Raw genomic sequence first — 16,321 nt, 5'->3', positions numbered from 1 at the left:
AAAGTTGATCTGGAAGAAGTCATGAGGAAGAAAAAGCTGGAGAGAAGTGCAGTGAATACTGAACTGGAGGCTGACCAATCTTTAACTGCTGCTTTTCTGGTCGGGGTGGAAGAAGCTGGTGGAGTAACTGCGTCCCAGATTGAGATGGCCGGGATGCGTGAATCAGAACTGCTGAGGCTGTGGCGAGAGTTGCAGGGGCCAGAGAAGAAGCTGATCTCTCGATTGCAGGAGGCTGAAGAGGCTGCAGGAGCAGTGCAGGCCAAGTGTTTCAGTTTGGAGAAGATCAAACAGCAGCTACCGATTGCAGAAATGAGGAAGAATACGGATTTGAAGGATGATGCGCTGGATGTGTGGTACATGCTGCCTTTTGCTGACTTTCCCTCGATTGAGGAAGAGACCTTTGGCCCTTCTCCCACTGAGTCAGGTGTAGTGGGGAGGGTTAGCTGTGTGCAGTGAGTGAGAGGTTGATAGAGGAGTTGGTAGCGGGCCCGAGGTATCCCCAGTTGTGTCCGAGCCTGAAGGGTTTAGGTAAGGGGGTACGGAGGTCTCAGAGGGTTAGGAAACTCCCAGAGAAGTTTGCCTATGTAGCGCCTGAGGAACAGCACGTGAGGTTTACTGTTTGGGAAACAATGTCACTGTTTGTGCCTGGGTTAGGGTTTGTGTTGGCAGGAAGAGTGGGCGAGTTATTTAATAGTCATGAGGACATGACTTTTATTTGGTGGGGGGAGAGTGTAAAGGGGGTTTCTTCTTTTTCTTTGTTACTGCGTATGTTAATCAAAATGGCTTCTTTGTTTTGTTAAAAGTAGGAATGCTTCTTTGTTGCGAGAGAGTGCTGGAAGCTTGTTTGGGTTAAAATTTACTGATAACGAGAATTGTATTCCTTTGTAAACCAATTGGGATTAAAGTTGTTCTTTCTTCTGAGTCTGTAAACTATTGTTGGTGGGCTTTTGGGGAGTTCGGCGTGAGGGGGTGAGAGAGAGAGGACGCGATGCTGTAAACTGGGCAAGGAATGGATCCCAAACGGAGGTCCGAGGCCAGGAGGTACCCCGAGGAGAGGAGACGAAGTTGACCACTTGTTTGACTACTTCGGGTGGTCCTGAGCTGCGAGTCGAGGAGTTTGGAGGGGATCGAATGGTGGCCAGAAGACTTAAGTAATTGAGCTCCAACGGTTGTTCACGAAGTGGTTTGAACTTAAGTTTGGCGCCTTTTCTTTATTTTCTTTTCCTTCATGTATACTGTATCATTATTAATTACTTAGTTATAGTAACCTTTATAAATTGTAATCATTTAATCACATATGGTGACCTGTTTGTTCTTTGGCGAGGCGGGGACATCACACAGCATCCACACCAGCTGATTACCCAGTTTGGCGGGGCCGAAGGCCGCTCCCTCAAGATGAGAACGAGCTGAGTGAACCTGAGGCGACCCAGGGGGTTACACAAGGAAAGGCCAAGTTTGAACCTCCAATGAAAATCAATGAAAATCTATAACACTGAATTTGTACCATGGATCCATTTGTGGTTACCATGGTAACGTTTGACTTTAAAGTCACATAGTCTCCATTCTTGTTAGTTGGCTGAAATCTCACACCTTGATTGAGCAGAGTTTACAAAATAAAATCAATAGAAGCTGGGGTCCTGGGAAAGGCTTGTGGCATTCCCTACAGGCCCTCTATCAAATAGAATTCATGCTCTTCCCATCACAACCCTGGTTTTGTTCCAGGTAGTCAAAGTCTGGTGTATTGCCATATGAAAATCTTAATTGTAGCAGCATCACAAGCACATAACATTATACTAGAATTGGAATTGCTTTATAATTGTCACATGTACAGAGATACAGTTCAGGTTATGACTCAGTGCATTGAGGTAGGACAAGGTAAAGCAATAACAGTGCAGAATAAAATGCAGCGCAGTGCAGTGCAAGACCATAATGAGGTAGACTGTGAGGTGAAGAGTCCATCTCACTGTACTAGGGGATTATTCAATAGCCTTACAGCAGCAGGATAGAAGCTGTGCCTGACCCTGGTAGTACATTTGCTTTCAGGCTTCTGTAGCTTCTGGACAATGGAAGGGGAGGAGAAGATTGAATGTCTGGCGTGGGTGGGGGTCTTTTATTATGCTGGGGCAGCGAGAAGCAGAATTTACAAAAAAAAAACATAAATGCAAATTATATCCAGTTTTTGCAAGAAAGAACACAAGTAGAACAAAATATAAGTCCGTTGTAATGCCAAATAGTCCAAATGTTGTAGTGATTAAGGTCGTGCTAATTGGTTCAAGTGACTGAGCGGAAGCAGCTGATCTTGATCCTGGTGGTGTGGGACTTCAGGCTACTGTACCTCCTGGCCAATGACAGCTGTGAGAAGATGGTATGGCCCAGATAGTGGGTTTCTTTGATGAGGGAAGTTGCCTTCTTGACACAGCACCTCCAGTAGATGCACCCATACAATCTACTGAATCTCCAGAATCTGTTGAAGTTTGTTAGAATGCTATTCTTATATTTTGGTGTTTTGAGCTACTGTAATGATCTATCTTGCAGATCGTTTCCCTCCCTTCAACGAGGCGCCTGGTTTCAACTGTAAGTTTGGGAGCATGGCCCGACAGAGCTTCTGTGACTGGCATCATGATGAATCTGCAGACTTTAAGTGGGAAGTTCATCTTGGAAAAGGTGAATCCACCATTACTGGGTCAGATGGAAATTATACAATGGGTAAGAAATGTGAAATGACATCCTCTGCAAGAAGTTTCTTTGAATCCAACTTGTTACATGACTGTAATGCTCTCTCAAGAGACCCCCAGGAACGTTCAGAGCTGTGGAACTTATCTAAAACTATCCGTTCTTTACGACTTCAAGACTCAACCATACAGGTCCTTTTCCTATATTTTTACCTTGTCCTACTTCGGTCCGAAACTCTGCTCCCAGTAGTCTAACTTGTAACAAGCTCTGATTGCCCATACATTTCCTTTGGTTTCTAAACTAGGATCATTTTGCTTTTAGAACTCTCATCTATGTCTTTGGCTTTCCATTTCTCCTCTATCCCTACAGCTCTCGAAATCTGATCTGATAGATATTCATAAATTTAATTGTGTCAACTTTTCTAATAGTTCCTTCAATAGTATGCTGTCATTTCCCTTTGGATAATGTTTCTATGAAACAATTTGGAGTATATTTCAGCCAGACACGGGCATAATAGCAGACGTCCTTCCCTGAAGAATATTTATGAACCAATTTTTTTATGATGACCAGTTTTAAGGTCACCATGACTGCCATGAGCTGTTTTATTCTAGAGTTGTTTAATTATATGAATTTAAGTTTCTTTAGCTACCTCACTGGATCAATTCTCCAGGTTTATGATAATCATTATGCTGCTGTATCTTCTGTCACCCTAGAACAATCAAGAATAATTGGTCACAATGTGCTCAACTTCATAATGTTCTATTTCACATTTGTGACACCTGAATTGAGATGATTACAGGTTTTCAAACAGCTCGTTGCTGTTGGCAACCAGCTGAAAAGAACTTTATTACATTCTTTTTTTAATTCAGTATTGAACTGAGAGGATTGTTATTTTGAGATGTGTCAGCTGTTCAGCTGGATAAGAAATTGGCTGCTTCCCACAGATGTCAGATTTGATCTCTGCTCCTGCCGATCTCACCTGAGAAAATGGAAGCAAGCCTCAGTGCACCCAGTACGGGCGGCTAGTAATGGCCTAGTGGGATGGGGAAGGGTCAGCTCTCACTGGGACACTGCCTCCCCTCAAGGTTAATTCATCCTCCAGTGAACACAGAAGCTCAAAGCTCATAGAAGCAGAATGATAACTTAGGAGGTTTCTAGCAAGCAGTTGCCACCAGTGGGATCATAACTCAGCTAGCAATAACCTTCAGAGACAGGGAGGGAGAAAAGTATTGGTGAGAAAAATAAATTTCAAAATAACTCGCCAATCCCTCTGTGGCAATGCCTGGAGGAAGGGAAGCAGAAAAGAAAGGGAAAGGGGGAGGAGAACTGCTTTCTCCTTTTAAACCTGAGTACTTCTCACACAAATAAGTAGGAGAAGAGTCTGTACTTTTCTTAAAAGAATATCAGATCGCACTGTTTCGATGTGTCTTAAGTACGCAGTCGGCTGTGGAGGCAGAGAGAACAGGAATGAGGTTAGTGAGGGAGAGGATTTGGATTGACCTTCTAGAACTGCAAACTGAGAAAGCTCAATATCTAACAGAGCAATGTTTAAAAAAATCACCTTTATTTTATTTATTTTTATTTTATTTAGAGATACCTCATGGTAACATGGCCTTCTAGCCCAGTGAGCGCACACTGCACAGTTACATCCATGTGACCAATCGGCTTTCCTACCTACACGTCTTTAGAATGTGGGAGGCAACTGGAGCACCCAGACGAAACTCACGTGGTCACGTACAATCTCCTTACAGACAGTGGCAGAACTGAACCCGCGTTCAATTGCTCGCGCAGTAATGGTGTTATGCTAACTGCTACACTACCATTGATGTCCCTATTGTGTGCAGGCAATTCCTTGAAGTCAAAGAAAAGTTGTCCTGCTTACCTATGGATGCACCTCCAGCTCTCATATTTCAAGAGCATAGTTTTAAGCTGAGAGAGAAAAATCGTAAATACATGACAGGGAAGTTTTGTATTACACAGAGCTTGTAATTGGCTGCCCTGGGTGGTAGTGGGAGCACATATAACAGTGGTGTTCAAGAGGCTGCTAGATAGACATATGAATGTGCCAGGAACAGGGATATGGATCAAGTACAGCCAGTAGGGATAGTTTAATTTGGTATCATGGTTAGCAGATACATCATGGGCTGAATGACCTGTTCCTATGTGGTACTGTTTTATGTCCTATCAGTTCCAACCAACTTAATTGACATAGCTCCTTCACCATAACAACACATGCCAACGTGCTTCACAGGAGCATTACCACAGTGATAAATGAACCACAAACACAAAGTACACTGCAGATGCTGGGGTCAAAGCAACACGTACAACACGCTGGAAGAACTCAGCAGGTCGGGCAGCATCTGTCAGGACGAAGGGTCTCGGCCCAAAACGTTGACTGCTCGTTTCCGCAGATGCTGCCCGACCTGCTGAGTTCCTCCAGCGTGTTGTGTGTGTTGCTGATAATTGAACCATGTAAGGAGATTTTATGACACTGAAAGTCAACCAATCCGACAGGCCTGGGTTCACCAGGTAAAGATGGGAATTATGGCAGTGAACAAACCAGGGTTTACATCAGTCTGGTAATTTCATGCCAAATTGGTGAAAGTAGCTTTTATATCAAATTCCAGATTATTTAATTAACTGAATTTAAATTCCACATTTGGCTTGTGGATCCAGGTGCCTGGACTACCAGTTTGTTAACTTTAACTACTGTGTCACCACTGATGTAATAACTGACAATCTAGATGGTTTATACATCAGCAACTGCAAATAGAGCTGCTGAAATTATAAGTGACCCAAAAGCATTCCAGAGATGATAACAAATAAAACACAATTATCAAATTGGACTTGAAGAAGTACTTAGACATGGTTTAGTTTTCAGGCAAATTCTAGTTGTGGAATGACTTTCTTCGACGCAGAGAAACATGAAGAAAACATTAGGAGCAGGAACAGCTCATAGACCTCCCTCAAACCACTTTTGTTAGCTAATAAGATCTAATTGTAATGTCAACTCTGCATTCCTGGTTACCCATAGTAACCTTTCAGCCCCAGTGATCAAGTGCCTTTAGAAATATTCAAAGGCTCTGTTTCCACTGCCACCCCCACCTTTGTGGAAGAAAGCTCAAACAACTCATGACCCTCTGAGAGAGCAAAAAAAGCCTAATCTCTTTCTTAAATCCACAACTCTTTTATTGATCCCTTGTTCTAGATTCTCCAAATAGAAGAATCACCTCGCCCACCCCTGAGATTTTATCTAATTCAATCAAGTCCCACTCACTCTTCTAAATTTCATCGCATACAAGCCTAACCTGTAAGAAACCTTCCAGTCATTGGTATTGTAGACCTTCCGTGACATGCCTCCAATGCATGAACAGCCTTCCTCAAGTAAGAAGACCAATATTATATGCACTATTTCATTTGTGGTGTCACCAGTGCCATATATAATACAATAACATCCCTAATCTTTTGTTCAATTCAATTACCAGTAGGCAATAATGATCTGTTAGCTTTCCTAAAACCTTGCTGTAACTTAATGCTAGACTTTTGTAAGTCATGCGTTGGATGCGAGCTGCCTCTTGTTATTTAGATTGTATGCATCATTTTATTTTTCTTGTCAAAATGGAGAATTCTGTATTTTCTACATCTCATTTTCCAATATTTTCCCTCTCAATTAACCTACCTATAATCCCTTCTCAATTTATTTTCCTACCTTTCTTTGTATCGTAAGCAAATACTGAAGCCGTAAATTTAGTGCCTTCTTTCAAATCATACACATAAATTGTAAAATGTTGAGGCCCCAGCACTCATTACTGTGACTTGTTATTTCTAGTCAAGTGGGGCAAGAACTATTTATGTATCTTTCTTTTCCCTTTCTTACACTTCTATATTTACACCAGGGATTTAGTATGTGTTTTGGATTCTCAAGAACAAAGTCTTTGATTTTAAATGAAGAGGAGGGAGGGGAAAAGTACAGCTGACGCAAATGAACAAGTGTTGAAGGTGTGGAAGGCTGAAGAAACATCCAGAGAGAAACAGAGTGAAGCCTAACAGAGATTTATTAATTTAAAGGAGTATTAAAAAATCAGTGTGTTCGAGAAGCTGATGCTAAGAATTAACAAGTGAGACTAGGAAAGGAAGATTTAATGAAAAATCTCCCAACAAGAACAGCTAGGGTATTGATCAACTGTCATGAGTAGATGCAAGGTGTCCAGTTTGGAGCAGTGTTAAAATTTACACCGACAAAGACAGAAATTTACACTCCACGGTGCATCTTGGATTTATTTGACTGAGATGTAGTTAAAGAAACTTTCCCTGTGAGAAACAATGGATTGAATGGTAAATAGCTGAACACAGATAGGTGTTTTAGAAGACTAGGTATCATTTAATACCTTATATTAAAGACTCAATTAAGAGCAAACAATGATTGATGAGTTGGCTGTTGCTGGAGCATAGAAGGCATAGAAGTAATAGCAGTGTTAAACTTTGTTTTTGTTTCTTAGTCCAACGCTTCCTTTATCATAACTAAAGGAAGGAAATGTTTTTCTGTGTCCATGTAGGTAGAAACAATTTTATTTACACCGAAAAAATTGGAGAGAAGGAAGAGCAAGTTGCACGCCTATGGAGCCCTTCATTACCACTTGTGAATTATGGCGATTGTTTGGTTTTTTCGTACCAAATCCGTGGAACTCAAGGCAGCAGTTTGAATGTGATTCAGAGGAAGCTGACGGGTGGCTTCCCGACTAGTGTTCTTTGGACCATGGGTGGACCTCAAGGTAGCCACTGGCAGGAAGGACGAGTGCAGCTTCCACGATCGTCGCACAACTATCAGGTAACTCCAGGAATTCATTAAAGCATTCCAGAATGATTTGAAATCTATATTTAAAGTAAATATCTTTGAATCACATAATCAAATCTGAATATAGCTCAAATATTTACCTGCCCAAATCAAAGTCAAAATCTTAGTTGACTTTACTGTCATATGTACAACTGCATGTCTGCACATGTGCAATACAGCAGCATCACGGCCACATGGTATCAGAGAAACAAAATTTACAAGAAAAATATTAACAATTTAACATTATACTCTTCAGTTCAGAGAAGCCTCCAGCGTGAAAAGCTGTAATATACAAGTTTGAGATGGGGGCATGATAGTAGATGAAAAGCAGAAGCATAGGTAGAGACATAGAGTCATAGAACAATACAGGATGGATACAGGCCTTTTGGTCCAATGTGTCTATCCAACCATGGTGACCACCCCCCCAAAAGCAAATCTTAATTTCCTGCATTCAGTCCATATATCTTTAAACCCTATCTATCCAGGTACCTATCGAAGATCGAAGTGCTTCTCAAATCAGTTCATTGTGGAGATGAGTTATCAACCATCAGGCCCCTGAACCAGAGTGGATAACTTCACTCAGCTCAACCAACAGTAACTGATCCCACAACTTATGGACTCACTTTCAAGGACTCTACAACTCACACTCTCAATATTAACCATATAACCATATAACAATTACAGCATGGAAACAGGCCATCTCGGCCCTTCTAGTCCGTGCCGAACGCTTATTCTCACCTAGTCCCACCGACCTGCACTCAGCCCATAACCTCCATTCCTTTCCTGTCCATATACCTACCCCATTTTTTAAAAAATGACAATATTGAACCTGCCTCTACCACTTCTACTGGAGACTCGTTCCACATAGCTACCACTCTCTGAGTAAAGAAGTTCCCCCTCGTGTTACCCCTAAACTTTTGCCCCTCAACTCTCAACTCATGTCCTCTTGTTTGAATCTCCCCTACTCTCAATAGAAAAAGTCTATCCACGTCAACTTTATCTATCCGCCTCATAATTTTCAATACCTCTATCAAGTCCCCCCTCAACCTTCTATGCTCCAAATAATAAAGACCTAACTTGTTCAACCTTTCTCTGTAACTTAGGTGCTGAAACCCAGGTAACATTCTAGTAAATCTCCTCTGTACTCTCTCTATTTTGTTGACATCTTTCCCATAATTCAGTGACCAGAACTATACACAATACTCCAAATTTGGCCTCACCAATGCCTTGTACAATTTTAACATTACATCCCAACTCCTATACTCAATGCTCTGATTTATAAAGGCCAGCATACCAAAAGCTTTCTTCACCACCCTATCCACATGAGATTCCACCTTCAGGGAACTATGCACCATTATTCCTAGATCAATCTTTATCACCTAGATCATTATTTGTTACTTATTGCCAGCAAGTTCTTGACACGATCTTGACCCAGAAATAATTTGAGTCAAAATTTTATTTTTTTGTATTATTATATATTTTTTGTATTTGTACTGTTTATCTTCTTTTGCATAGTGGTTGTCCGTATTTGTTTGAGTGTAGATTATTTTCACTGATTCCATTGTATTTCTTTGTTCTACTGTGAAAGTCAGCAAGAAAATGAATTTCAGGGTAGTATACAGTGACATAAATGTTTCTTTGATAATAAATTTACTTTGAACTTCGAATTTTTGGACCTGTCTCAACCACTTTTTCTGGCCATCTTGTTCCGTATATTCTCCACCCTCTGTTGGGAGGTTTTAATTTTAATTTTTTCATGGATATGGACATTGGGAGGGGCAGAATTTGTCATGAACCTGTTGGATTGCTGGGCTATTTCAGAATCAGCTGGAGTGAAATGATGGCCAGAAGGAATAAGGGTGGCAGATTTCTTTCTTGAACAACTTGGGTTCTTCCACTGACCTAGTAATCACATGATGTCCATAAACAGGTCTAACTCTTTTTATTTCAGGCTTATTACTTGAATTTAAATTCTGCAGCAGTCTACAAACTTACAGTATATTTCTGGATCAATAGTCTAGATTCAAGTCCAATAACCTAACCACTATGTCACCAGATGGCAGGCATTAAAGACATGTGAAATTAACTACCAAGGAGATAATACAGTGTTAAATTTTAGAGAAGTGAGCAAGAACTGAGGGCTACAGGGAGAAGTATAAAACATGGTGAATGCAAATTGTCTTTCGTTGTCAAATCACTGACATATAATTAGTTCAGTTTTGAGTAACTTAAGCTGGGATACAGTGCTGATTTCTTTGGTTAGATTCAGGAATCAGATTGAAAATTTACCAGAATTTTCCATTAACTTGTGCGTTACGTTTGAATTTGACCATTTGATTATGGATGAAGCCATTTGTTTGTGTCACTTTACTCAAGCCTCTAAAACTTTCTGTCTCTGAAGGTTGGCCTGGAAGTAACTGTAGGAAAAGGTAAACGAGGAGAAGTGGCAGTGCAAAATGTGGAAGTAGTGAGCAATGGGAATCCAAATGGATGCATGGGTGAGTTCTCTGCAAAGTCTGCTACTCTGTTTTATATTCTTTAAAGTCTTTTCAGGTGAAATTCGACCAGAGCCTTCACAACTGTCAGAGCCTGGCAAGGAATTCACCTGGGAATCAATTATGCCATTGTCCATTTTTTGTTGACTGAGTCACTGGCAAGGCCGGCATTAACTGCTCATCCTTAAGTTCCTTTCAGAAGGGGGCTCAGCTCAACCTTCTTGAATTGCAGTAGCCTATTGAAGTGAACTGGTGGTCTGTATACTTATAATTTTCCTAAAGCAGTCCACAGCACATGAGCTTCATGGCCACAGTTTGGGCTAGACTCTTGCTCTGACCTCAGTTAAGTGTAACCTTACACACTTCCTTGTTGATCAATAACAGTGTTGGCATATCTCTGATCTAGGATCACAGTTTCATGTTGGCCCTTTCTTTCCCTTGCTCTAAAGCATGAAGCAAGCATTCACACCATGAATAGATTCCACTCATTCTCCATCACCTTGTTAGTTGAAGCTGGCTCTTGCTGCCTTTTATTAATTTATGGGATATAGGCATTGCTGGTAAAGTCACTTTCATTTGCCCAGTTCTAACGGTCCTTGAGAAAGCAGTGAAGAGCTACTACGTTGAATGGCTGCTGTCACTGTATGCCCTTTGGGCTTTCAGTTCAGGAGTTCCAATATCTAGACCCAGCAGTGAGGAATTAACACCAGATTATTTCTGAGTCAAAATCGTGTCAAGAACTTGCTGGCGGTAGTGTACGTATGCTTTTCTGCGCTCATCCTTTTTGAGACCTCCAACCTCGGCCTAGACCTTAGGAAGAGACACTGTTACTGGATCCTGAAAACCAACACGCACAGTTCATGAGAGCTGACTCCCAACAAGCAAGGCTGAAGTTTGCTGAATGACCTTCTCAAAATATCAGGTTGGGATCAAGATTAGATTAGAGGTAAATACGGCCTAAAATTCAATAGTCCTCTATCGTGAGCTGGAAAATTGTAAATCTAGAAGATCTGGTCAGATCCGAGTGCCTTGGAGATGAGGCTCAATGGGTAATCCAAAGGGTTTTGCCGTAAATCTTTATGAATCAGCAGGTATTAATGTAGAATATAAAATCAATTGTGTTGTAACTATGTTTCCATGGATTATACACGAGTTGAATCTAAGAAGAATATGACAATGTAAAGGCAACACGAGTGAATCTGCAGATGCTGGAAATAAATAAAAAACACAAAATGCTGGCAGAACTCAGCAGGCCAGACAGCATCTGTGGGAGGATGCTGTCTGGCCTGCTGAGTTCTGCCAGCATTTTGTGTTTTTTATGACAATGTAAAGCCTCACCAGCACTAGTTTAGATGCTGAATCAGACTCACTCTTGTGGGCCTTTTTATGAATAATGAAATATAATTAGAGAGATATATAATTTAATAGATTAAGTGTTTCTGCAGAAAGGAAATTTAGGAAAAATTGCTTTCAGAGAGCACTTCTTATACTAATCAAATGTTTTAACTTAATATAGCTCCCAGGGATGCCTTTCCAGGTTCAGATGGTTCTACATCAATTTTTCCTACTGGTAAGTCCCTTTAGTCATTGCTCTAGCAAATGAAGCAGAACATTAGCATGTCTATTATCGCAAGCCATGGGCAGAAAAAGACGAAGATTTGCACTGATGCTGCTTCGATATTCCTCAACACATGGTCTATTGCATTTTCTTTAGCTTGCCAACCTTAGCATTAGTTACAGGAAATTAATTCTAAAACCAGTTCTACGCTACATCTCCGACCTGGGGGCATGATAGTCAGTTGGGTAGGAAAAGGCTGCTGTGAGCCTTCCCGCAGTGGGGGGAAGGTATTTTGTAGAAAAGGCCAACTTTATAATCAAAACCACTTCCACTTATGAGAAACAAGTCTTATATTAACCAAGCACGTCCAAATATTTGCTCCTCCACTCATCACATCCCTGACGTTCACTTCTACTAGTGAACAACTCCAGTGTTGTGCAGTGTCACATCTGTACCCATAAGTGCTCTGCTTATTTTATAATGGCTGACCTATGCCAGTCGGACAATTCATCTAGCTTTGAATCTGGTTATGAACCCGCAGCTGATTCTCGGAAGATCGGACCAAGTCTGATGCTGTTCTGGGGTTGTTGATCCCTGAGAATCACATCTCTGGTCCAAGGATGCCAATATCGAGATCGCAGCTGCTTGTAGTCCATAAAAATTACTTGGATGAAGAGATTTAGTGCATCGTAGTCTATTTTCTGATGACACAAGGATAGGCAAGACAGCAAGAGAATGCGAAGAAGCTTCAATAAATATGAATAGCACGTAAAATCAAAAATGCTGGAAATACTCAGCAAATAAGGCAGTGTCTGTGGAGAGAGAAGAAAGAGTTAACATTTCAAGTCATCAACTTGTCATCAGAACAAGATCTTTGATTTGAAACATTATCCCTGTTTTCTCTTTCTGCAGATGCCACATAACTTGATTTTTTTCAGCATTTTTTTGTTTTATTCAGCATTGCATCCATCTTAAGCATGGTTTAATGTTTAGAGTTCATTGGGCATTCACGACAATGGTCCTGTATCCTGCTTCTGGCACAATATAGCACTTCAGAGCTTAGAAATGAAGCAGGTATTAAGCGGCAGTGAAATGGGGGGAGGAGCAGAATAAATAAAAGGGAAATCCAGAAGGTGCTGGGTTGTTTTAAACATGAATCAAGGATCATGGGGAATAGCTAGAAAAATTTAGCTGAGGTCAAGGTCAGATTATCCGTGATCTTATTGAACAGATTTTTCATTTCTCATAGTGCCATCCTTTGCCATTAATAGTGCAAACATGCACTCCCTTACCTCCCCACCATCAATTCTCAGGAAACTGGAAACATTTTTGCTGAATTCTTACCTGCAAATCTGAGTATAAAATGTACAATCATAGGCCTTCATTGTCCTAATTATGTATCACTAATGTAGAAACAAGCAAATAATTCTGAAAACTAGGCTTTTCAAAAACTATTGATGTACTTATTGCAGCTGGAGACCCTGAGGATTTCACTGATAAAACTTTCTACGAGAGCCCTGGAGGTCCTGGAAACATGCTGAAGACCCTCGACCCTATTCTTATTACGATCATAGCGATGAGTGCCCTGGGAGTCATTCTGGGGGCCATCTGTGGGGTTGTCCTGTACTGCGCCTGCTGGCACAGTGCATTGGCTGACAGGAATCTATCTGCACTTGAGAGCTACAATTTTGAACTTGTGGACGGAGTGAAACTGAAAAAGGACAAGCTGAACTCACAGAACTCCTACTCAGAGGCATGAAACAGGAGCACTGGGGGGGGTGGGGTTTAAATGGCTGAGGAAGGTCGTCTGGAACTGTGGAATTTTTTTTTGTAGTTGTTTGTCTTTGGAAAGACAAGAAGAGCTCTGGATAATGCTGGTCTGTGACTGAGCCAAGCTTTTCTCAGGAGCAACTGTTAAAGCAATCAAACGGGATGCTATGTAAAAAGAAATGAATTATGTACAGTCTGCTTTTTAATTTTTAAATTAAAGTTTTAAATGAACAAATGCTGGTGTTGAGACCAAGTGAGATCATTTTACAAGTATTTATCATTTTCTGTAAAGAGTTATAAATTTGTATCATTCTATTTGTATAATGACTTAGCTTCACAGAATATGTTTCCAAAGGGCTTTAAATACCTATGTTTTTGTATATTAGTCCAGATTTTATACTTTGAGTATGCAGTATTTTGATTTTTCCCACCTGCCCCATTTTGAAAACAATTAGCATTAAGCCTCACTGGACGCTGAGGGGAGGGGTCATATCCTTTATAACAAGGGTAAATACTAAGACTTGTTAACATGCTACACAGGGCAACTGCCTGTACGCTGATAACATTGTGATTGGCTCCAGGCCAGGGGTCTGGATTAACAATTGCTTGCACTGAAATACGCGCTACAAGGTTGATTTTTCTTTCCTTGTTCTCCTTTAGATGAGTGTGTTGTACGGACAGTGTTGGAGAGATTTGATTTTATTTCTTTTTATCAGTTTAAGTAAAAAAGAAAAAATGTTATTGAACAATAATTAAAGATATCTATGATACAGTTGATCAATATGTTTCTGGTATTGTTTCATGTTTTGTATTGCTGTGAGAGGTTCTGAATTTTTTCTCTAAACTTTTTTAATGGTATTATTGCTTGTGTAATGTGTTGCTTTAAAAATGAAAAGAAAAAAGCCTTAACTCAAAATATTTGTACTCCTGACACACAGAAAGCCTAGACAATTCATACTGTTGTGTTGTATCTTGTACTCAGATCTATGACTACTGCCTTCCAAAGATTCAATTAAATTTAAAATTTTCCTACAGTACTTACTTGTGGTTTCTTATGATGGGACCTGAAAGTACAATCTACTCGCGAGCTGCAATGTCCTATAATTCCCAGTATTGACCATTAAGGCGGTGTGAAAAAAACACAACAGCCTGCAGCAATTCCTGTTTATTCTACATTTCCTGTTCAGTCAGCAAGGTCAGGGTTCATGGTGTGTGACAGTAGCACTGAGCCACTCAATCAAATTAAATGAGCGATGGAAGCAATTGCTAGATAAATCATTCACAAACGGCAAAACTGTTGTGATTCCACAAATCAGCATTCAAACCTGTTAAATATGTGACAAAAAAAGTACCCGTGCAACAGTATGATTTTTTAAAAAACGAGTAATGATGGAGCACTGCAGACTTAGATGAACAACTGTCTGTTGTATGTGCAGACAGACAGCATTCCTGTATTGACAATTCAGATCCGTATCGTCTAACAGTGAAATTCCTGATGCATGTTGTGGAAGGTTTATAACACTATAAACTACTGTGTATTATTATCTCTTCTCATTAGGTAAACAGCATGAATCAGACTGCATATATAAATTAGAAGAAATGTAGAGAAAGGTATTATTAATTATCTGCAACTAAGGCAGTATTAAAATAGCATTCTGTAGAATTCATATTAAGAGCCCATTAGTGCTCTCCTTTACGCCATCTGCATAGAACATGGAAGACCAGCAAATTCATACGTCCATCTCACCACTAATTGCTTAAGTGACTGATGAATGTTGAGAGAGCTGAGTTCAATATTATTCTCTCTCTTCCATCATTTCCCTTCCCCTGTGTTCCTAACACTGCAAACATCACTTTGTAGTGAGTGAAAGCTAAGAAATGTATTAGGAGATGGACTACCCATTCTCCATAATGTAATCGAGGGTTTCCTTCTGGCAAGTACTTGACCTCGATCTTATAATTCTCTACGATCTGAAAGTTAGTTTAAGGAGAATCACTGATGAGGCTTCTGTCACTTGACTTTGTGGTGTAAGCCTGGCCATTGAGCAAAACCCTGCTTGAGATGATTATTCTCAGTAGAAAGCTAGTAAGGTACATCGAGTTAATGGGAAATACCACTGAGTAGAACTAAAATAGCTCTAAGAATTTCCATTGATTTTGCAGATATCAAAGAGCCAATTATGTTTTATTTGTTACAGCTACTTCATCATGATTAGAGGCATAATTCTGAAGTAGAATGGAAATCATTGGAATGCAAGATAATGCAACTTAGAATGAAGTAACATTTGTTGGAAATGTAGAACCATAGCCCTTCTATATCTTCATATGATGTTCTAACAATCATATCAGTTCGATAAAATAATAAAATAGTGAAAATGCTGTTCTCACATTAAAATCATTTCCTACACAGCTTTGAATAAAATTGTCTGGGAATTTTCAATGGAAATTGTGGAGACTCCTGAGAAAGTTTGGATGTAAAACTTTTGAAACTATCTTTGAAAAAAAAGTTGAGTGTTCTTTCCTTCTTTGTAATTTTCATATTTGTTTGTATTTTATCAAAGGAAGATCTGCTATATGTATATATTTCTATGCTGTGCATTAAACAGAAGGGTTTTCACAATGGTTTTCCGGCCTTATATTTATTCAACTGTACACTAAGTATATTTCTTGGAATATTAAAATGTTTTCGCCAGATACAATTACCAAATTCAAAGTTCAAAGAAAATTTATTATCAAAGTACCTATTTGTCAATATTTACGATTGTGAGATTAATTTTCCTGCAGGCTTTCACAGTAGAACAAAGAAATACGATAGAATCAATGAAAAAGTACACACAAACAAAGACTGATAACCAACCAATGTGCAAAAGAAGAGAAACTGCACAAATACAAATAAATAAACAGACAAACAAATAAATAACTGAGAACTTAAGTTGCAGAGTCTTTGAAATTGAGTCCCCAGGTTGTGGATTTAGATCATATTGAGGTCAG

The 16,321-nt window shown here is 39.9% G+C and overlaps 1 protein-coding gene across 6 annotated transcripts in view; it reads left to right on the top strand.

Moving 5' to 3' along the window:
• The window catches only part of nrp1a (neuropilin 1a), a 187,781-nt gene extending 171,831 nt beyond the window's left edge, over window positions 1-15,950 (top strand). For 5 of the 6 annotated variants that reach the window (XM_073054804.1, XM_073054803.1, XM_073054801.1 and 2 more), the window contains exons 14-18: window positions 2,536-2,706; window positions 7,230-7,501; window positions 9,909-10,005; window positions 11,519-11,572; window positions 13,033-15,950. In XM_073054804.1, coding sequence (XP_072910905.1) covers window positions 2,536-2,706; window positions 7,230-7,501; window positions 9,909-10,005; window positions 11,519-11,572; window positions 13,033-13,319 — 881 coding nt within the window. In that variant the 3' untranslated portion in view covers window positions 13,320-15,950. The remainder of the gene's footprint in view (window positions 1-2,535; window positions 2,707-7,229; window positions 7,502-9,908; window positions 10,006-11,518; window positions 11,573-13,032) is intronic. The other variant, XM_073054806.1, reaches the window with a different exon arrangement.
• Window positions 15,951-16,321: the final 371 nt, after the last annotated feature.

This window comes from Hemitrygon akajei, chromosome 8 (genome assembly GCF_048418815.1).
Source record: "Hemitrygon akajei chromosome 8, sHemAka1.3, whole genome shotgun sequence".
NCBI lineage: Eukaryota > Metazoa > Chordata > Chondrichthyes > Myliobatiformes > Dasyatidae > Hemitrygon > Hemitrygon akajei.
The sequence above is the reverse complement of the archived record's forward strand: the minus strand, read 5'-3'. Positions and strand labels throughout refer to the sequence as shown.